Source organism: Podarcis erhardii (assembly GCF_964252035.2).
Source record: "Podarcis erhardii genome assembly, chromosome: 4".
In the NCBI taxonomy this organism is placed as follows: Eukaryota; Metazoa; Chordata; class Lepidosauria; order Squamata; family Lacertidae; genus Podarcis; species Podarcis erhardii.
Genome location: NC_138508.1, coordinates 3687662 through 3711106, shown reverse-complemented (window position 1 = coordinate 3711106; position 23445 = coordinate 3687662). Strand labels below are relative to the sequence as shown.

The 23445-nt window shown below is 44.9% G+C and overlaps 3 protein-coding genes across 3 annotated transcripts in view; all 3 read left to right on the top strand.

Moving 5' to 3' along the window:
- LOC309341132 (uncharacterized protein) overlaps window positions 1–9996 on the top strand; it is a 53085-nt gene extending 43089 nt beyond the window's left edge. Inside the window, exon 2 of the mRNA XM_081860626.1 lies at window positions 8620–9996. Coding sequence (XP_081716752.1) covers window positions 8646–9728 — 1083 coding nt within the window. The 5' untranslated portion in view covers window positions 8620–8645 and the 3' untranslated portion in view covers window positions 9729–9996. The remainder of the gene's footprint in view (window positions 1–8619) is intronic.
- The window catches only part of LOC309340605 (zinc finger and SCAN domain-containing protein 12-like), a gene marked incomplete at its 3' end in the record, with an annotated part of 77158 nt that overhangs the window by 1420 nt on the left and 52293 nt on the right, over window positions 1–23445 (top strand). The window lies entirely within an intron of this gene.
- LOC309340985 (uncharacterized protein) overlaps window positions 1–23445 on the top strand; it is a 129957-nt gene that overhangs the window by 94888 nt on the left and 11624 nt on the right. The gene's annotated exons all lie outside the window — the stretch shown is intronic.

Here is a 23445-nt window from a genome sequence, read left to right as displayed (position 1 = left end):
CAACCAGCCCTACTGTGTTAAATATGTATTCTGTAGTTGACCTCCTTTGTAATGTTGTATTTTGATATCTTTAAGAGAATATTTGTTTTCTGCTATGTTGCTTTGACTATAGACTATATATTTGACTTTCTTTACCTTGATTTATTTCTCTTTTATTGATTTTGTGGGATGTGAAACTGCAGTCAAGTACCTTCCAGTAGCACCTTAAAGACCAACTAAGTCAGTTCTTGGTATGAGCTTTCGTGTGCATGCACACTTCTTCAGATACACTGAAACAGAAGTTTCCAGACCCTTCTATATAGTGAGAAGGTGGGGAGGGGTATTACTCAGAAGGGTGGTAGGAATGGGTGATTGGCAGATAGCTGTGATGAGCCTGTTGACGACTCTTAACGACTGCAATAGGTCTTACAGGAAAAAGCAAGGGGTGAGAAGGTGAAAGTGGAAGGTGCTACTGGAAGGAATTTTTTTTGTTTTGAGTATGGCAGACCAACACGGCTACCTATCTGTAACTGCAGTCAAGTACAACATTCCTACAGTGAACACGTTAGGGGATGTTTTCTACCACTCAGTAGAAGAGTTCCTGTTCATAGCTGTCAACTTACAAATTTGAAAATAAGGGACCAGCAGCCTCGAAAATAAGGGATCAACAATTACTTTTATAAAATACATATTTTGGTTTGTGCAAATGGCTTTAGATACCTATTAGGTCCATAAATTACGATTTAGCATATATTCAACACAAAAAACCCAGCAAGCTGGACATAGAAAGGGCCCCATTACCTTCAGTAGCTTATTTAAGAGACATCATCATTAAGGGACAATAGCGGGACATGGTGCTGGAATAAGGGACTGCCCCGCCAAATAAGGGACGCTTGACTGCTATGTTCCTGTTTCCTTCAGATCAGGGACAGACTTCCACTACATGTGACTTGAAGAGGGTGCAGTCTGTTGTACTAGCATGGAGGAGCACACGGCCTCCATGTTCTGATCAGTGTGTCTTCTCCATTTTGTATGTTGCTGTGTGTTTGGAGAAGTGACTCCTTAGTGGCAGTCATTTGGGACTAACTTCTTTATGGAATAGTTCTAGTTGTTATGTAACCTAAGCCTGCCTTCAGGGATATGTCTGTGAACGTGAATGAATCTGTGAGTAAACTACTTTTATATTAATGTGAATCAGATCATTGTGCTTATTAATTTAAGAAGGATTGGAAGGGATTTTACCAGGAAGGAATTTTTAATAGTAAGACTCAGATGAGTCAGCAACAAGCTGATCGCTGCATAATCTAAAAAAGGGGGTTGTATGGAACTAGAATATGGAACTTGCTAATGCATGTTAGGAAGGATATCATTCAATAATATATCTTCTTCTAACTCCCCAATTATCCCCACAGATTTAATATGCTGTAAACCGCTTTGAGATTTATTGTTAAAATATAAAGTGTTATAGAAATTTAAATTAATAAAATAGCTCATGGTTTGGGCTGTGGTGCAGTCCAGCCCTGGTTCCCTCCAAGACTCATCCATGCTTGCTCAGGGAACCTTTTTCTTCTCCTGATATTAGACAACTTTTGTAACAGAACAATGTATTTGCTTTGTAGGATTTGCTAGCGCCTCTCCTTAAGACAGACAGAACTTGGCAGAAGACCAAAGGATTCCTTCCGATCTCTCAGAGCCTTCCTGAGAGCACAGATGGGTGAGCGAGACTCAGCTGGCCCTGGAACAGAAAGAGGCCATGCCATCCAAACTGGGAGCAGTGGAGGGTTCTGGGAAAACTCTGTGCAGAAGATCCTGGGTGAGGAGGACACCCTCCGCTCAGAGGTGCAGAACCAGCAGTTGAGGCAGTTCTGCTGCCAGGAGGCCAAGGGACCCCGAGAGGTTTGCATCCGACTCTACCACTTTTGCCATCAATGGCTGAAGCCGGAAAGGCACACGAAAGCTGAGATGCTGGACCTGGTGATCTTGGAGCAGTTCCTGGCTGTCCTTCCCCCAGAGATGGAGAGCTGGGTGAGGGACTGTGGAGCGGAGACCAGTTCCCAGGCGGTGGCCCTGGCCGAAGGTTTTCTCCTGAGTCAGGCAGAGGAGAGAAAGCAGGTGAGAGAGACTTTCCTCTGGATACTCCCAAGGGGCTCCAAACAGGACAGAAAACATCCCATCATGCTCTACTGATGGCTCCTTTTTTTCTGGGAAGGCATCCATGGAATGAGTTCTGACATCCTTAAAGCTGTTGGCCCTGACATTCATTTTTTATTTAATATATATTTTTATTAGTTTTCCAATATAAAACTGTACAAAACAAAACATCCAATTTATCACCAACATCTTTTTTTTTTACTCCATCAACATGTTTGATAATTCTCCGTCTTGATCACTTCTTGCACATTTCTTAATTTAATATTGCACTACAATAATATCTTAATTTACCTTATTTTTGAAACAATATTTCTACCATAAATTCTCACAGAGCTTCCTGAAAGCTTACAAATGTTATCTGGTCATCACATATAGTTTTCATATAATCTGTAAATTTAATCCAGCCTTCAGCGAATCTCTGGTCTCGTCAGTTCCGGATCCTTCCTGTTAATTTATCAAGTTCTGCGTATTCCATTAATTTCATTCTCCATTTTTCAATCATAGGTAATTCTTCTTGTTTCCATTTTTGGGCCATTAGTATTCTTGCTGCCGTTACTGCAGATAAAAATAACTTCCATTCTTTCTTATTAATTTCATTTCCTATTATTCCTAATAGAAATGCTTCTGGTTTCTTAACAAATGTATATTTCAACATCTTTTTTAACTCATTATATATCCTTTCCCAAAAGCATTTCACTTTTTTACACTCCCACCACATATGGTAAAATGTTCCTTCTTTTTCTTTACACTTCCAACATTTATTACTTACTTTATACATTTTTGCTAATTTTACTGGTGTTTACATACCATCTATATATCATTTTCATCACATTTTCCTTTATTATAGTACACGGAGTAAATTTCAGTCCTTCATTCCACAATTTAACCCAGTCTTTAAATTGTATATTATATCCAAAATCTTTGGCCCAATGGATCATAACCGATTTAACCTCCTCGTCCTTTGTATACCATTCCAATAATAATTTATACATTTTAGACAATTTTTTTACGTCATTATTCAATACTTGCAATTGATATTTTGATTCCTTGTTGGTAAAACCTCTTTCTAATACATCTTTTTTAAACATTTCATTAATCTGAAAATAATCCAACCAATCATTTACATTTTCTTTTACTTCAACATATGGTTTCAGTTTCCATTTACTTCCTTCTTTCATTATTAAACGCCTGTATGTTATCCACCTCCCCCTCATATTGATCTTCTTCGCACTCATCACCTCCAACGGAGACAACCAATGTGGAATTTTTGACTCCAGTAGGTTTTTTTACCTATCCCAAACTTCTATGAGAGATCTTCGAATGATGTGGTTTTCGAAACACTTGTGCACTCATTTCTTGTCATACCATAGATATGCGTGCCAACTGAATCTGTTATCAAATTCTTCCAAATCTAACAATTTTGTGTTCTCTAATTTTATCCATTCTTTCAACCAACAGAGGCACGATGCTTCATAATATAATTTCAAGTCTGGCAGGGCGAAGCCTCTTCTATCTTTTGCATCTGTCAGTAACTTAAATTTTATTCTTGGCTTCTTACCCTGCCAAATATACCTTGAAATCATTCTTTGCCACTCCTTAAATATTGCCGCCCCTTGGATTATTGGAATAGTCTGAAACAGAAATAACATTTTCGGTAACACACTCATCTTTATCGTTGCAATTCTTCCCCAAAATGATAACTTCATTCTCCCCCACACCTCTAGATCTCTCTTAATTTTATTTCATATTGGTATGTAATTATTTTGAAACAGATCAATACTCCTAGGGGTTAACAAAATCCCCAAATATTTAACTTTCTTAACCACCTCTATCCCTATTTGTTGCTGCATTTTTTCAATTATTTCTTGATCCATATTTTTCACAATTATTTTTGTCTTTTTCTTCTTTAATTTAAAACCCGCAACCGGACCAAACTGTTCTATTTCTTCTAACACCTCTTTAACACTACTTATGGGATCTTCCACTGTTATGACCAAGTCATCGGCAAAGACATTACCTTATATTCATTTTGACCAACTGTCACTCCCTTTATTAGCTCATTACTTCTTACTGATCTTAGAAAGATCTCCAGAACCGAAATGAATAACAACGGTGAAAGAGGACACCCTTGTCTTATGCCTCTAGTTATTACAATATTTTCTGTTGTTACATTATTAACTATTCATTTCGCTCTTTGATCAGTATATATCGCCCTTATACCATTAAGGAAAGATTGACCCATATCCATAAATTCAAAGTTTTTCAACATAAATTCCCATGAAATATTGTCAAAGGCCTTCTCAGCATCCACAAACATTAACATCGCTTGCTTATCGTTCCTGGTAGTCAGATATTCCATTATATTTATTACATTTCTTATGTTGTCTTTCTTTTCTTTTTTTAAAAAATAATATTTATTGCCTTTTCCAATAATTTAAACACTACAAAAAAGGAAAACCATACAATACAATACAAGACAAAAAAACACACTGCATAACACTAACAAAACACTAACATTAAACTAAAAAAACAAAACAAAAACAATTTAAAACACATCAAATAATTTCAATATCTTATCGTTCATTCACTTTTTTCCGCGACCTCCTCACACCTCCCTATTTGTATTCCACTTCTACTAATTGTTTCAGCAATTCCTTTCCATCTTCCTCTGTTTTCTATCCTATAATTATCTTAGCACATTCTAGCCTTATTTTTTCCTTTAATACTCTATTAATCTATTTATACTTAATTCCTTATAACATTTCTACTAAAGCCATATACAGTGGTGCCCCGCAAGACAAATGCCTCGCAAGACAAAAAACTTGCTAGACGAAAGAGTTTTCCGTTTTTGAGGTGCTTCGCAAGACGAATTTCCCTATGGGCTTGCTTCGCAAGACGAAAACATCTTGCGAGTTCTTGCTAGTTTTTCCCCTTTTGTTTTTCTTTTTCTAAGCCGCTAATAGCGCTAATCCGCTAAGATGCTAATAGCCGTGCTTCGCAAGACGAAAAAACCGCAAGACGAAGGAAGAGACTCACGGAATGAATTAATTTCGTCTTGCGAGGCACCACTGTAACTTCATTCCAACATTTTTCTATCTCTCTCTTCTTTAGTTCGAAGGGTGATCAAGCAGTCTCTTGTTCTGTTCTTCTCTTTTTCCCCTTTTCTTCCAAGTCTGAAGGCCCTCACAATTCTAAACTCTTCTTGGCCCAAGTCCAAGTCCCAAAAGTCAGCGAGTTCCTGTGTGAGAAAATCTGTCAAGCTTTCCTTCTCAAATTCAGGTAGGGCTCTGATCCTCTGTTTTTCTTTAAGTTCAATCATAGCAAGCGTCAACTTATGTTCCTCGAGTTGCCTCTGTGAGGCTGGGACTCTCTCTCTCTCAAGTTCTGTTACTTTGCATTCAGCAGCAGCGGCTTTCTCCCTGGCTTCTTCCGCAGTCTGCCGTATCAGAATAGATTCCTGTATCAATTTCTGGATGGTTTCTGTATTGGTATTCACCTTTTGTCCCAAATTATTTATACTTTCTGTATTTAAGTCAATTTTAGTAGTTGCTGCATCCACTTTCACATTTATCGCGTCTGTTTTCTTGTTAAGCTGTTCCAGTGAATCATTTATCTTATTTAATGCACTCGCCAAAGCTTCTTCTGTCGGCATTCCTCTTGATTTTAAATGAACTGATACAGAAGCAGCCGCAGAAGAAGCAGGTAGGCCTGGTGTTGAGCCTCTCCTGGGTTGCTGCAAAGTCCTCCCAGACCTTAATTTTTTTTTACAGTTTGCTGATCTGTTTTTTCCTTTCCATTTGCCATAACACTTAAAGATTCAAGGTCAGTCCCAGAGTCTCACAGTTTTTTCTCTTGCCGCTGGAAATTCCCCTAGCCCAGCTCTTGTAAATTTCTGATTTAATTTCTGCAAACATCTTTACTATTTCCCCTTTTAATTCTGACTCTTGCCTTGAACTTTTTCTTTCCACTGGTGTCGCCCCCTCACTTTTTTTTTTTTTTTTTTTTGAGTATGAGACATTCCTAATATTAAATATTAGCTTCTTGCCACTTGTATGGCTAATCCAATCCACGCTCCAACAGCCAGGATACCCACTTATTACAAAATACCCACTTATTACAATAGCCTTCTTGCCACTTGTTTGGCTATTCCCAATTTCCCGACAAAATATCCACCAAAAAATAAATTATAAAGAGAAATCCCAAACTCCAAAAACAAGCCTCTAAGAAGAAACAAAAGACAAAAACTTAGCAAAGGAAGAAGACTTTATAATCCACGAAAGGGAAGGGGAAAAAGGGGGAAGAAAAAAATCTAAAATGTCCAAATATCCAAATATAGTCCACTAATCCACTCCAAGTCAACGTCCTTAAAGTTTTTATTTATATCGGAAAGAGAAAGAAATTCTCCCTTTCCGAGAATTAAAATGGCGCTGCTTATTTTCCTGCGTCACAGAAATTGAAGCAAAAAAGAAAGGGGGGGGGGAATACAGTCTCCAAGAAAAAGAGAAGCACTCTCAAAGTCCCATAATCACAAAAATAACAAAAATGACGAAAGAGAACAGCCTCTGTTTTCTAAGAACTTTACCACTTAATCCATCCCTCCACCATAAAAAAATACAAGGTACATCAAAGGTCTTAGAGGCACTAATTGTCTGTTACGCAGATCTTTTGTAATCGAAAGTAGAAAGTACAGAGGTCCATTTCCGACGTTCCCAGAAATTTCACAAAAAAGACTGTAAAAAAAAAAAGGCTTTTTAAATTCCTCATCCCTCTTAGCGTTAATTAAAGGTCCATAAAAAAGATTTCTAATCGCCAAAGTAAAATCCGTTTGAATTAACCTCGTCCTCATCGAATTGTCTCCAATTGTTATTTCGATTTTTTAATCCTTTTAAGTCCTTTTAAATTCGAATTCTTAGTGTTTGAGAGCCGATCGCTTCTGCGCACAAGCACAACCTCAGGGCTTCGCTCCTGGAGGATAGTAATGGCTTCCCACTGCCTGCCTTTCTACCCCGCTGCTTTCATCGCCTCCAAAGGAGGTTACCTGGCGGCCGGGGGAATCGCAAAACGGCCGTGCCGGGATCCTGCCCCCTGGGGTGTTTTGGGGGGCTGCGGCGCCCTTGCAGCACCCCCCCTTTTCCTCCCAAGAGCTGGATTCCCTCTCCAGAGAGAAATCCCGCTTGTCTTCGCTCCCACGATCAGCCGGAATTCTCTCTGACATTCATTTTTTAATCCTTCTCCCCATTCTCTCTTTTGAATCCTTGTTTCTTTTTCAGGGAAAGGATCTCTTTGCAGAAATGGACCAGATTTCTTCTGAGGCAGAGAGGCCTCCGCTGAACACCAGAGAGAGGCCACTGGGTAAGGAGGAAGGTGGTGTTTCTCTGTTTGGTCTCATTCTGTTGGTTTTCCAACTCATCAGAGGAGGGAAGATATATTTTTTCACACATAACATCTCTAATGCACCCAAATATCCAAATGCACTCAGCAGGCGAGACTTTCTCAAAGGCCCCTGTGTAGTTTGAGATGCACTGATTTACCTGCGAGACAAGAAGGCACTCTGGGCCTCCCCCTTACCTTTTTTCTCTTGCAGGTGACACAGTGATACTGGCTAGACCTCTTCAACCATCTCTGAATGGGGACAGAATGGAAGCAGCGGCTGTGGAACCAGATCAGGTCAGGGGAAGCTGCATTGTGGGGACAGAGGCCAAGGGGTGGAACAATGTCCTAGCTCAAGGAGTGGTGGTGAACAACAGTGTTGTCTCAGAGTAGGACATTTCCCTTCTTATTTTAGGGTCCAGTGTGCTTTGAAGATGTTGCTGTTTGTTTCACGGATGAGGAGTGGGAGTTGCTGGATCCTGACCAGAGAGCTCTGCATAAGGACGTCATGGAGGAGAATCGTGGGATCTTGGCCTCTCTTGGTAAGGCTCCTTGTGGGATCATAATATCTGTTTTTAAATTCAAAACGGCTCTCTATGTTGAACCTCATATATATTCACAGAACTCAACAGCGCCCCCTACAACACTGGATATTGCAGTATCCGCCCCCCCCAAACCCTTGAATAGTAAATTACTGTTTTTTCTGTGAATGTTCTTCCTCCCGTTGCAGCTTATTAAACAAGCAGCAGCCTGGTCTGAACTCCCCAGGCCCTTTTGACTGTAAACTTCAGAGTTGTTAGGGAAGTTGAAGTAGCTTCTGTCAGGTTTTCAGTTTTTGTTTTTCCTCCCGTCAGTCTTTGGTTGTCCAAAGAGAAGACTGACATTGGAAACGGAGGGATGCCATGATGGGAGCCAAACAAAATCGATTCAAGAGAAGAGCCAGGCTTATCGAATCACAGGTTCCCCTAAGGATGTCGGTTGATCCCCGTTAATTAATGCACCCAACCCTTCAGAAAACCATCCATCTAACCCACTTGTGTTATGCCTCTATTACCAGAGTTAACAAGTATTCTTCCTTAATTTCTTCCTGAGGTGCTAATGCATTTCTCTTCATTGTAGATAGAGATGGACTGGAAATTAACAACATGGGTGACCACGACAAAATCCCCACAATGGAGAAGCTGAATAAATATCTTGAACGTGGGAAAAGTTCCTTTTCCACTTCCCATCAAAGAAATCCCATTGGGAAGAAACCCTATCAGTGCATGGAATGTGGAAAGAGATTCAGTCAAAAGGGCAATCTCACTTCCCATCAAAGAATTCATACAGGGGGGAAACCCTATCAGTGTGTGGAATGTGGAAAGAGCTTCAGGAATAGCTCAAAACTCACTTCCCATCAAAGAATTCATACAGGGGAGAAGCCCTATCAGTGTGGGGAATGTGGAAAGAGCTTCACTCACAGCCACAATCTCACTTCCCATCAGAGAATTCATACAGGGGAGAAACCCTATCAGTGTGTGGAATGTGGAAAGAGCTTCACTGAAAACTCCTCTCTCACTTCCCATCAAAGAATTCATACAGGGGAGAAACCCTATCAGTGTATGGAATGTGGAGAGAGCTTCAGTTGGAGCTCCGGTCTCACTTCCCATCAAAGAATTCATACAGGGGAGAAACCCTATCAGTGTGTGGAATGTGGAAAGAGCTTCAGGAATAGCTCAAAACTCACTTCCCATCACAGAATTCATACAGGGGAGAAACCCTATCAGTGTGTGGAATGTGGAAAGAACTTCACTGATAGCTCCACTCTCACTTACCATCAGAGAATTCATACAGGGGAGAAACCCTATCAGTGTGTGGAATGTGGAAAGAGCTTCAGTCAGAGCGCCAATCTCAGTTCCCATCAGAGAATTCATACAGGGGAGAAACCCTATCATTGTGTGGATTGTGGAAAGAGCTTCAGTCACAGCAGCAGTCTCACTCGCCATCAGAGAATTCATACAGGGGAGAAACCCTATCAGTGCGTGGAATGTGAAAAGACCTTCAGTCAGAGCTCCAGTCTCACTTTCCATCAAAGAATTCATACAGGGGAGAAACCCTATCAGCGTGTGGAATGTGGAAAGAGCTTCAGTCAGAGCGCCAATCTCAGTTCCCATCAAAGAATTCATACAAAGTTCCCAAAACCCGTCATTATACAGCTTTCAGCGCCAGGGAAGAACTCATCTCTTTAACCAGTCCTTTGGCTGATTGACATCTAATGCCCTTTTACAATGTGGTGGGGAGGTGGGGGTTACAGGTTTTGGGGGTGGTGTTTTGTGTTTTCATTCTGTGATTTTATGTTGTAACCGTCCTGTGACCTGTGAGTGTAGGGAATGGGAGCCAGCTCTTAGAGTCTGAGGGGTCTTTGCACCCCAAAAAGATATTTGAGGGAGCCACCCCCCCAGTTCATAGGAACAGCCATTCAAATGGCATGCTTGCACCGCATCCTCTGACTGTTTAACTGAGGCGAGGCTTACTAAACCCCTCCTATATTTTATTCAAGTTGGCACCCCTGCTATAGGGCACTATAGAAATGAAATAAATATAATAACACCATCTTGATCGCCTTCATCTGCACATGTTCCAGCTTGACAATATCCTTCTTATTATCATCATTTTTAAAAAATTATGTGCCCATCATCTGAGGATTTCATGGTGCTTCGCAACATAAACAGACAGGTTGAAAGCAGGGCTTTCTCAAAAACAAGTTAAGCCCGATAAATCTCTTTTTCATTTCTTTTTTTGGATGCAGTTACAAACTTTGTTGATCAGGGGACTGCTGTGAAAATACTGCATCTCAATTTCAGTAAGGCTTTTGACAAAATCCTCTGCGACATTTATGTGAGGAAGCTGGTAAAATGTGGGCTGAATGAGGTAACTGTTAGGTGGATTTGACTGACCGAACCCAAATTGTCCTCCTCCATGGTTCCTCCTCATCCTGGGGAAAAGTGACAAGAGGGGTACTGCAGGGTTCTGTCCTGGGCCCATTGTTGTACAACGTCTTTATAAATGTCTTGGATGAAGGAACTGAGGGGATGATCATCCCATTTGCAGATGACACCAAACGGGGAGCGGAGGCCAATGTGGCAGAAGGCAGAATCAGATCAAGGGCAGGAATAGTACCACTTTCTTCTGCCTTGGTCTGGCCCCACATAGAATACTGTGTTCAATTCTGGGTACCACAATTTAAGAATCTCAACTTTTGTTTGCCAGGGGCGGTGGGGGTTACAGGTTTTGTGTTTTCATATTGTGATTTTATGTTGAAACCATTCTGAGAACTGTGGGTGTAGGTGTCTGGTCATGTGGGATTGCTATGAGGAATTATGAAAAAGCTACTGTGTCAATGGTGAAAGCATCACTTTGACTGGGCTTGGGTCATTGACTTGATTTCTGATCGATCCCACAAGCCTCTGCATCTCTGCCCCATGGATGTGGTAAAATGCCTGTCTTTCCTTTTACTGCTGGGTTTATAACCACCGGGGTTTGTTAATTTCTCCTTGGTTCCTGTTTATTTAGCCTGTATGCATGCTCAAATAGAAAATAGTTCTTTGTACTTAAGAGGCTTCCTCTGATCTGACTTTGTCCCCACGTGAGGATTTTTTGAAACGCTCAGAGGAAATCTGATTGGTTCTTACAAACGCTGTGTTAAAGTTCTTTTGTTAATAAAAACGACCTGGGCCAGGAAGTGGAATGCGCACTTTCTCCCAGGGTCTTGCTGGTCAAGCCTCGTGTCTATTGTATTAATCAGGGTCCAGTCCGTCCTTTGCCTTCAGAATGCAACAGCAGGGAACAGGAGCCAACTTTTAGAGGATGATGGGTCTTTGCCCCTTCATAAAATATTTGAGGGGGGCACCCCCCCAGTTGATAGGCATTGCCATCCAAATGGCATGCATGCCCCACATCATGTATTGATTATGCGAGGAGGGGCTTACTAAACCCCTTCTATATTTTATTCAAGTTGGCACCCCAGGTATAGGGCGCTATAGAAATTAAATAAATGCATAAATAAAGCAAGGCCATCTTGATCGCCTTCATTTGCATATGTTTCGGCTTGTCAATATCCTTATTATTATCATCATTTTAAAAAATTATGTGCCCTTTATCTGATTTCTCGGTGTTTCAGAACATAAACATACACAAGTTGAAAACATGGCTTTCTCAAAAACTCGTCAAGCCAAAGAAATCTCTCTTTTTCTTTTTTCTTTTTGGATGGAGTTAGAAAGTTTGTTGATCAGCGGACTGCTGTGGAAATAGTCGCCCGTGATATTTATGTGAGGAAGCTGGTAAAATGTTGACTGAACGAGGTAACTGTTAGGTGGATTTGACTGACCAAACCCAAAGAGGACTCCTTCATGGTTCCTCCTCATCCTGGGGAAAAGTGACAAGAGGGGTGCTGCAGGGTTCAGTCCTGGGCTCATTGTTGTACAACGTCTTTATAAATGACTTGGATGAAGGAACTGAGGAGATGCTTATCACATTTGCAGACGACACCAAACGGGGAGCGGAGGCCAATGTGGCAGAAGGCAGAATCAGTTCAAGGGCAGGAATAGTACCAATTTATTCTGCCTTGGTCAGGCCCCACCTAGAATATTGTGTTCAATTCTGGGCACTACAATTTAAGTATCTTAAATTTTGTTTGCCCGGGGAAATCAAGAAGGTGGGGGAACACAATCCATCTTCCTTTTATAACACGTGGCAAATGTTTATTGAATATATAAATTGTTAAAACTGTTGCAGGAATCCACCCAACACTCACGGGAAAATGTATCGTGGTCTTTTAGAACAGGCACCCCCAAACTCTGCGCTCCAGATGTTTTGGGACTACAGCTCCCATCATCCCTAGCTAACGGGACCCGTGCTCTGGGATGCTGGGAATTGTAGTCCCAAAATATCTGGAGGGCCAAGTTTGGGGATGCCTGTTTTAGAATAATGAAATGAAACTTTAACAAATGACATGCTGAAAGTCTGAAATTCCATCAGGACAAGTTACTTTTTGTTTACTGTTGTAACTATTGCTTTCTGAATATTTATCTTCTGTACCATGAAGATAAAGAAAAATAATGTTTTTTAAAAAGGAGATGGGGAAATCATGTGTACTATTCCATCAGTCTGCTTGCATGTGTTGAGTTTTATTTGGAGACTGTAACTCCCAGTAATTTCATTATCTGTATGTGTTTCTGTGTGTTCAGCACACATGATTGCAGGTGAGACTGAATAAAACACTTCATTGGAAAAATTAGAAGCATCTAATGTTCCCTGGACTTTTAATAATAAATAATAATAATTTTATTATTTATACCCTGCCCTCGCCAGCCAAGGCCGGGCTCAGAGCGGCTTACAAGCAGTAATAAAAACAAGATGAATGATTGCAACTTAAAAACAAAATTAAAATACAACATTGAAATATTGAAACATTAAAATATTAAAATATTAAAATGTAACCTCATCGCAGGAGGAAAGCAGGAAAACAGTATTTAACGTCTGGACAAAATACAAAGACTTATTGGAAAACAAAACTCCGAGGTGGCTTTCCCCTCTGGAAGCTAAGGCCCGAAAAAGACCCAATATGGAGGCCAAATGGATACTTATTGCAAGGATACTTATTGCTAAGAACGGGAAAACTCAAGAGCTACCCACACTGGAAGAGTGACAGATGCAGCTGATGGACTATATGCAACTGGCGGAGATGACTGGCAGAATCCGAGACCTGGGAGAAGAAAGGATTGAAGAAGATTGGAAGAAATTTAAGATTTATTTACAAAAATATTGTAATCTGGTTGAATGTTAAGAAGGATGCTTGATCATAAATAATTGGCCACCACCAAAATTAGACTGGAATTTGATGACAAGTGAGATTAAGGAAAACATAAACCTTTCGGAGAAGTGTTAGATTATATTTAAATGAGTGGATATAAGATCGTAAACAAGATGATAATTTGTTTGAAAAAACTTTTTAAAGATGTAAGTGGGAGCAGGAGACGTGAGGAAGTCCAAAGAAGTTATGAAATTTTGTTAAGATATAAGTAATATTGTTTATTATCTGTGCATTTCTTTTATAAAAAAAAAACCTTAATAAATATTTATTTAAAAAAAATGTAAGGAATTTGATAGATATTATTGAATACTTGGATACGAAAATAGATAGACAGGCGGCCCTGGTGTTCATAGATGCCGAAAAGGCATTTGATAATATTTCGTGGGACTTCCTAAGGAAAAGTTTGGAAATGATGGGAATGGGAGAAAAATTTAGAAGAGGTATAGAAGCAATATACAAGGAACAGAAGGCAAAACTGGTAATAAATAACACTACAACAGATTACTTTAATATATAAAGGAACTAGACAAGGTTGCCCCCTGTCCCCTTTATTATTTATAACAGTATTGGAAATACTCAATGAGAGATTGAGGGGGGCAACAGAGGTCAAAGGAGTCAAGGTAGGTGTTATGTACTGAGTCGAATAGGATCCAAACTGCAGCAGTCTGATTGGTCCTAGAACAATAGGATCCAAAAGGCAGCAGTCTGATTGGTCCTAGAACAATAGGATTCAGAATGCAGCAGTCTGATTGGTCCTAGAACAATGCAGCAGTATGATTGGTTGGCAGGAACCACCCAATCATGCTCCAGATTGAAGTGAATCCACAACCTGATTGGTTTACAGTACAATTCCGGAATTAGCCAATCATGTGCAGCCCATTGTGTAAATAATGTATATAAGGCAGATACTTTGAGGGGACTTTCATTCATTCCTCCTCACCACTATGAGCTGAATAAAGAGCATGAAATCACTTTGCGACTCTGAGTATATTTCACTGGCGACGAAGGTGGGATCCCGCTGAGCTGACTGCCACACACAGCACCGCAGCACCGCCACCTGCCGCACCGCTGCCTCGCACCGTGTATCCAGGCTTCAGCTCCGGGACACAAGGAACTCAGAATGGCAACTGACAGCAACTTCTCGCCGTTCAACCCAGCATCTGGAGACTGGGAAGCGTACGCCTCCCGTTTCACCTTCCTCCTAGAAGCCAAAGGGGTCACCGATGATGAAGACGCCAAGAAGAGGGCAATATTCTTCAGCGTCTGCGGAGAGGAGACATTTGAAATCGCCCGGGCTCTCCTTGCGCCTGAAGACGTTGCTACTGTTCCATACAAAACAATAATGGAACAGCTGAAGGGGCACTTTTCGCCACAGCCCTCAGTGGTGGCTCGTCGAAATGCCTTCTACGCAAAGCGGCAAGCCCCTGGGGAAACCATAACTGGGTTTGTGACCTCTCTCCGCCAAGCCGCCCGGTTCTGCAACTTCTCAGAGCTGGAGAACATGCTTCGTGACCGCCTCGTCGGTGGCCTGAGGGATGAGAAGCTGCAACGACGCCTCTACGCTAAGAAGAACCTAACGTTCCAGGTCGCTCTGGAGGAGGCCCTGGCAACGGAAGCTGCCGAGAGGTCGACACAAGAGGCACGGCCGAGCCAGCCGTCCCAACCGAGGGTCCACCATGAAGACCTCACCGACGACTCAGGATCTGACAGGGAGGAGGTGCACCGAGTACAGCAGCGCACTCAAGCAGCCCACATACCACAGCTGCCTCGACGAGAAGGAGGGAACTGCGCAAGCTGTGGAGAAAGTCATGAGAGGAGGACCTGCCGTTTCCGCAATGCAGAGTGCAGACAGTGCAGAAAATCGGGACACATCGCCCGGGTGTGTCGGGCTCGGCCCACCCGACACCAGGCATCAGATGACCAATCCAAGAACCCCAGGTCCCGGGGTCCAACGCACCAAGGCAACTCGACGGAGCTCACGGACTTCCAGGTATACCAGTTGCCCCACCCCAACGTAGAGAAAATTTATGTAGAGGTACAGATAGAGGGGGCCCCATGCCGCATGGAGCTTGACACGGGTTCAACTCTATCCATAATCTCGGCAAGGACCTTAAGGAAACTGTGTCCTACTGGGGGTCCCAAACTCAGGCCGGCCCCATTCACCCCCGGGACTTCCAGAAACGTAAGGTCCCCACAATGGGGGTGGGGACCTTCAGGGTGCAATACCGAGGGCGGACGCGGCAACTGGACTTGCTTGTGGTCAAGGGCCCCTACATTAGCTTACTGGGATTGGCATGGTTTGGACCACTGGGGCTAGCTGTCACCGGGGTGAACCACACTAGCTTACAAGTGGACGTGGACGCCATATGCAAGGAATTTCCGGGGGTTTTCGATGGGAAATTGGGACAGTATACGGGCCCCCCCATTGCTCTACAGCTTGACCCCGCAGTACGACCAGTCAGGCTCAAGGCCCGCCGGGTCCCGTTCGCTCTGAAACCCCGTATAGACGAGGAATTGGACCGGCTCGTGGAGCAAGGAGTGCTGGAACCGGTACCTAATGCCCCCTGGGAAACCCCAATCGTCACACCTGTCAAGCCTAATGGCTCAGTCCGCATCTGCGCAGACTACAAATGTACCATAAACAAGGCCCTCACGGCCCATGCATACCCAGTGCCAGTGGTCAGCCATGTCCTTGCCACCCTGGCTGGGTCGAAAATTTTTGGCAAGCTGGACTTGGCCCAAGCATATCAACAGCTGCCAGTAGATGAGGCAACAGCAGAGGCACAGACGATTGTGACGCACAGAGGAGCATTCAGGGTAAAGCGGCTGCAATTCGGTGTCAGCGTGGCACCAGGCATATTCCAGAATCTAATGGACTCTCTCCTTAAAGGGATTCCTGGCGTCACCCCCTTCTTCGATGATGTGTTGATTGCCGGGCCCACACCAGAGGAGTTTGAGGACCGCCTCCGCACCGTTCTGCACCGTTTCCAGACAGCGGGTCTCAAGGTAAAGCGGGAAAAATGTCTACTAGGAGTGCCCCAGGTGGACTTTCTGGGATTCATGGTGGACGCAGAAGGGGTCCACCCGACTGGGGACAAGGTACGGGCCATTTGTGATGCCCCAGCGCCCAGGAACAAGACTGAACTTCAGGCCTTCTTGGGACTATTGAACTTTTACCATTCCTTCCTTCCCCACAAGGCGGCGGTAGCGGAGCCCCTACACAGACTCCTGGACAAGCGGGCCCCTTGGGTGTGGGGCCATCGCCAGGAGGCCGCATTCCAGGCAGTCAAGGACTTGCTTGTCTCAAACTCGGTCTTGGCACACTTCGACGAGAGGCTGCCGGTGGTGCTAGCATGCGACGCCTCACCCTATGGCATTGGCGCTGTCCTGGGACACCAACTCCCAGATGGAAGAGAGGTACCGGTGGCATACTTTTCCCAGACACTCAACACAACCGAGCGGAACTACTCACAAATCGACAAGGAGGGCCTGGCAATCGTGAAGGGAGTAAAAAAATTCCATGATTTCTTGTATGGGCGGCCCTTCACCGTGGTGACTGACCACAAACCGTTGCTTGGCTTGTTTGCCCCCGAAAAGCAGACCCCCCAAGTGCTGTCTCCTCGTGTCCTCAGGTGGTCAATTTTCCTTGCCAGCTACCAGTATGCACTGATTCACCGCCCTGGGAAGGCGATGGGCCATGCGGACGCCCTCAGCAGGCTACCACTACCAGAAACAGGCCCCGACCCGGCACCTGCACAAGAGGTTATGAGCCTGGAGCTGCTTCCCGACCGCCCCATTCAGGCACAAGAAGTTGCACACCATTCCAAGAAAGATAGGGTCATCTCCCGGGTCCTGGACTGGGTGTGGAGGGGATGGCCCAGCAGCAGCCCCGGGCCAGAATTCGCCAGCTACACAACCCGCAAACATGAACTGTCGGCCCACAAGGGGTGCCTGTTATGGGGAAGCAGGGTCGTTGTTCCCCAGCCCCTCCGCAAAAGGGTCCTCACAGCCCTACACGAGACACACCCAGGGGTAGTAAGAATGAAGGCCCTTGCCAGGAGTTATGTGTGGTGGCCGGGGATCAACGGAGAGATAGAGGCCTGGGTCAAACACTGCCAGGCCTGCCAAGAATCCCGCCCAGATCCCCCAAGGGCCCCAGTCCAGTCCTGGGAGTCTGCCCGAGCACCATGGTCACGCCTGCATGTGGACTTCGCTGGCCCCTTTCAGGGGAAAACATTCTTCATAGTGGTGGACTCCTACACCAAATGGCTGGAAGTCGCACTGGTACCATCCACTTCTACATCCGCAGCCATCCGGGTACTACGCAGGCTGTTTGCAACGCACGGGCTCCCTGACACTCTCGTCTCAGACAACGGGACTGCATTTACGTCAGGAGAATTCCAAACCTTCACAGCGCAGAACGCCATCCGCCACATCCGTTCGGCGCCATTCCACCCTGCCACCAATGGCCAAGCAGAACGCATGGTGCGGACCACCAAGGACACCCTTCGCCGCATGACGCAAGGGGATTGGGAGTACCGCCTTGCCACATTCCTCCTAGCACAGCACAGCACCCCCAGCTCAACGACTGGCCGGAGCCCCGCTGAACTACTAATGGGTCGGCGCCTTGCAATCAGATTGGACCGCCTTCACCCCGATAGAGCTCAGGATGAGGTAGGGGTGGGGGAAGGCAGGAACCCCCGGACCTTCGAGGCCCAGGACCCAGTGTACGCAAAGAATTTTGGGGCAGGCCCTGCATGGGTACCCGCCACAGTCACCAGGGTCACTGGCCCCGTGTCGTACGAGGTGCTAACGGATGGGGGGCAATGCTGGCGCCGCCACTGTGACCAGATACGGCGACGATTCCCGGGAGAAAACCAGGAGGAGGAGGACAGGTCAGAGGAGTCCCAGGGGAACAGTGGAGCAGTGAGGCCCATAGAGCAGTAGGGGCCAGCAGGAGAGGCAGAACCAGTAAATACAGAGAGGTCCCGGGAGGCCGAAAGGACACCGGAACCAGAACCACGACTGAGCGAGCCGGTTGCGCCAGACCAAACAGCCCCATCACAGCCAGCATCCTTGGAACACGAGCCAGAACCAGAACCCCGGACCAGGGAACACCCCAGGCCGCAACGCACACGTAGGCCGCCAGCGTACCTTGAGGACTATGAATGCGACCTCCCGGGCAGGACTGGAACTTAGAGGGGAGGGGTGTTATGTACTGAGTCGAATAGGATCCAAACTGCAGCAGTCTGATTGGTCCTAGAACAATAGGATCCAAAAGGCAGCAGTCTGATTGGTCCTAGAACAATAGGATTCAGAATGCAGCAGTCTGATTGGTCCTAGAACAATGCAGCAGTATGATTGGTTGGCAGGAACCACCCAATCATGCTCCAGATTGAAGTGAATCCACAACCTGATTGGTTTACAGTACAATTCCGGAATTAGCCAATCATGTGCAGCCCATTGTGTAAATAATGTATATAAGGCAGATACTTTGAGGGGACTTTCATTCATTCCTCCTCACCACTATGAGCTGAATAAAGAGCATGAAATCACTTTGCGACTCTGAGTATATTTCAGTAGGAAAGAGAGAATATAAAATTAAAGCCTTTGCAGATGACATCGTATTAACTCTAGAAGATCCAAAACATAGTGTAAAAGAAGCTTTACAAAAAATTGAAGAATTTGGAGCGGTGGCAAGACTCAAGGTAAACAAAAATAAAACCAAAATGTTGGTTAAAAATTTAACTAAGGAAGAAACGATAGATTTGGAACGAAGGGCGGAAATTACTGCAGTTAAGAAAGTGAAATACTTCGGAGTATGGATTATGGCTAAAAATATAAATCTATATAAGGATAACTACGAGGTCATCTGGAGGAATATAAAGAAAGATTTGGAAATCTGGGGGAGGATGAAATTCTCCTTTTTGGGGAGGATAGCAGTTGTTAAAATGAACATTCTGCCCAGAATGTTGTTTTTATTTCAAACTATCCCCGTACTTAAAGGCTTAAAACAGTGTAAAGAGTGGCAGAGAGCCCTGGCGAAATACATCTGGCAGGGGAAAAGACCATGGATAAAAATGAAAATTTTGATAGATAAAAAGGAAAGAGGGGGTTTCTCCCTACCGGATTTGAGCTTGTACTATGAGGCGGCGTGCCTACTTTGGCTAAAAGACTGGATAAAATTGGAGAATGGATATATTGGATTTGGAAGGCTTTAGTAACAGGTACGGGTGGCACTCGTACCTGTGGTATGAGAAGGTGAAGGTCCACAGGAGCTTTCTGAATCATATTTTCAGGGGACCAATATACCAGGTATGGGAGAGGAATAAAAATCTCCTCGAAAGGAAGACCCCCTGGTGGATCTCACCAATAGAGGCTTTAACGGTTAGGAAAACCAATATGGAGGACAAGAGCACCACCTATGAAGAACTTCTAAGAAAAACAGAACAAGGGCCCAAACTTAGACCTTATGAAGAGATAAAAAATTCACTCACTGGTTGGTTGCAATACCACCAGGTGAATGATTTGCTAAAAGAGGATAAAAAGAACTTAGGTTTTGAAGATAAAAAATCAAAATTCAACGTAGAGGTAGTAGAAGGTAAGAACAAAACATTGTCTAGAATATATGATATGTTACTAGAGTGGCATACAAAAGATGAGGAGGTGAAGGAGGCAATGATCAAGTGGGCAATTGACTTTGGCTACAATATTGACTTTGAAAGGTGGTTGGAACTCTGGAACAGTAATATAAAGTTTACGGCATGTATGGCGCTGAGAGAGAATGTCTGGAAGATGTTATACAGATGGTACCATACGCCGGTGAAATTGGCGAAAATGTATAGATTAAAGAATAAGAAATGCTGGAAATGTGGTGAGGCGGAGGGAGACCTTTACCATATGTGGTGGCTACAGTGGCGTAGCGTGGGGGGTGCCAGGGGTGCCGGCCGCACCGGGCGCAACTTGGGCGGGGGCGCACTCGCACTAGCAGCTCTCTGCCCCTACTAAAATCCACTGGTTAGGGAGCCCGCGCTCGCTCGGCTTGGCGAGGAGGTCGCAGAAGGGGGAGAGCAAAGCCTTCTGCCGCTGGCAAAAAAAGGAGAGGAAACCGGGCGGGCGGGCGGGCTGGCTGGCTGGCGGGGGTCTGGCTGCGCCTGCTGCTGCCGTTGCCGCTGCTGCCGGGCTTTGACAGCTTGGCGAAGCGGAGGGAGAGGTAATTGCGTCTCTCTTTCCACTGGCCGCCTGGGTAGTGAGCCGAGCGGAGCAGGGAGTCTGGCGAGGGGGCGGGAAGAGACTTTCCCCCCTTTTTCCCACCTCGCCTGGTCAAAAAGGAGAGCGGAGTCTCCTCAGGGTGCCCTCAGGCAGGGCAGGGCAAGGCAAGCAGAGCGAGGAGGAGAGAGAGGGGAAGGGGGGGGAGCAGCCAGGAAACGACGCGGTGTGGAGGGGGAATCAATTAAGGAGAGAAGCCTTGCTGCTGCTGCTGCTGCTTGGGAGAGTAAATTACTGTACTTGCCTTGCCCCGGGTTAGGGGGCGCAAATTATTTGCCTTGCCCCGGGTGCTGATAACCCACGCTACGCCGCTGGGTGGCTATGTAACAAGGTGAAAGGCTTTTGGGAATCAATATATAATGAGCTTAAAAAAATATTCAAGTATACCTTTCCCAAAAGACCTGAAGCCTTTTTGTTGGGAATGACCGGTAAAGAAATCAAAAAAGAAGATAAGACGATATTTCTTTATGCCACCACGGCCGCAAGAATTATGTTGGCACAATATTGGAAATCGGAAACCATGCCCAGCATTAATGATTGGCAGGTCAAAATGGTAAATTATGCCGAGCTTGATAGACTAACAGGTAGAATACGAGATCAAGATGAACAGAAATTTCAGAAAAATTGGAGTAAATATTGGAAATATATTGGAACAAATTTATAAAGTGAACTGGCGGGGTTAGAATAATTCTATCAGCGATTGATTTTAAGACTAATAATCAAATACGTAATGGAGGAAGATATTTGATACTTACCAAAAGGGTGGAGGGGAGTCCAGGGCTCGGTAGAGCCCAAAACACTATGATTTTTTGATGGTTCTTTTTTTATTTTATTTTTATTTTTATTTTTTAATTTTTCTGTATAGTTTGGGGAAGGGAAAAACAACTTAAGTACTTATAATGTTATATTCTACTTTGTATTCTTTTGTTATCTTTGTTTGTTTTTTGCATAACCTGAATAAAAATGTATTTATTTATTTTTTTAAAAAAAGACTTGTCTGTCTCTGCATCACAACACTGCTTTGGAACGGCTTCTTTCTGATTGGTGGTTAAAATGACTATTGGCTGGTGCTGGTGCTTGAGGATGATGAAAGGTAATTAACGAAAAAAGTTGGGTTTACAAAAAATTCCCTAAAGGCACGTTTCTAGGGCTAGGCTGGCTCTTAACAGCTTCTGATCAGTTTACTTGAGAGATTGCCTTCCCCCATGTATTCCCAACTCAGCTGCTTTGAGAAAACTGGCACAGTTACCGGTTCCACGTAGAACACCTGGACTTGTGAGAAAGCAAAGTTTTAGTGTGGCGACACAGGTAGACTTTGGAACTCCCTGCCTGCACTTCTTTTCCCCGCTTTTCTTTTTGGTGCCTGCAAAAATAAATACATGTTTGTATAGGCAAGCCCATCCAGATATTTAAAATGTGGACATGTATTTTAATCTGATTCTCAGCAAACGGTGCATTTGTAATTATTTTTAAATATTTTAAATAGTTGTGTGTGTAACTTCTTTTACTGATGAAAAAAATTCTGTATGTGTGTGTGGGGTGTGTGTGAAACCGGGCACCCCCTGGCCTTGCTATGTCTCTGGAGCTGGAGCTGCAGAATTGGTCCTTTTCCCTGCAAGCTGCTCCTCCACTTTCCGGCCAAGGGAGGGAGATGCTCAGAGTCCAGCCAAGAGCCTCATCCCACAAAGGGATATCTGGGCATTGGCATAGCCAGGGAGGCAGCTGCCCCCCCCCCCGAAATCCATAAGAAATAAGAAGAATCTGAGGTTCTGCAAAGCGAGAGAGGGCTGAGCTGGGGAGACTCGGCTTGGCAAGGGTTAAAGGGAACTGAGCTGCCTTCCTAGAGAGGCCAGGAAGCAAGGGGGGGCAGGTCCTCCAGAGTCAAGGCCCCTCCCTCCCTCCCCAGTCCTTTCCTGCTTTGGGGTCTCTCCTGCAAGGGCTGCCTCGCTCTCCCCTCCCGGGATCTGGTGAGTCTCCTCTCTCTCTCTCTGGGATCTGGTGGGGGTCCCAGGGCTGCAGCAGGGGAGGGGGCCTGGGGGGCCTGATCTGCTCCTGCAGGGGGGGGGACCCCAAGTCAGGGAGGAGGAGAGGGTCCTGCCAGGGAGGGGCCAGGGCTGCCACGCTCTCCTTCCTGCAGATCAGAGGATCCCAAACTCATTTGGCCCTCCGCCCCCCCCTTTAGAAAAAATCTCCCTTCTTTACACAAAGGAATCCCTTAACTCTGTGTGACATCGCTCAGCCTCATTGCACAACAGAGGAAACATCTGCAAATGGTTTTCCAAAGCTGGACGAGGAGGTGGACTAGCCCCCCCCCCTCAAAAAAAAAGGTGGGAGAGGAAGGCCAGGAATAAATAAAGAGAGGGATCCCAGCCCATAGTCTGGCTGCTGCATTGGGGACCAGTTTCCAAGTCATCTCCTAGGGCAGCCCCCCACGGAGGCCCCTGCAGCAATCCCCTCGCACCCAGAGCAGGGCATCCCAGGACCCCATCCTCTCTCTCCCAAAGGGATTGTTGCCGGAAATGGGCGCTGCTACTCACTGAGCCTCCAGGGACCTTGGCATCAGTGGCTGTGTGTTAAGCTATCTAACTGAATAACAATACTAAATTACCCTCCTAAATTTCAAGAGAGATGTCTTTGGACCCTGCCCACTTGGCCCTCAGGGGGTTGGCCAGAAACATACCTGGCCCTCAGAGTGAAGAAAAAGGGACCCCACCCAGGAATCTGCCTTGAGAGTGGCAGAGAGTCCAAGTGCAAGAAAAGGAGACAGAAGCAGGGGAGTGGGGGTGGGGGGAGAGCAACTCCTGAGGACCCCCGGGTGAGGACCC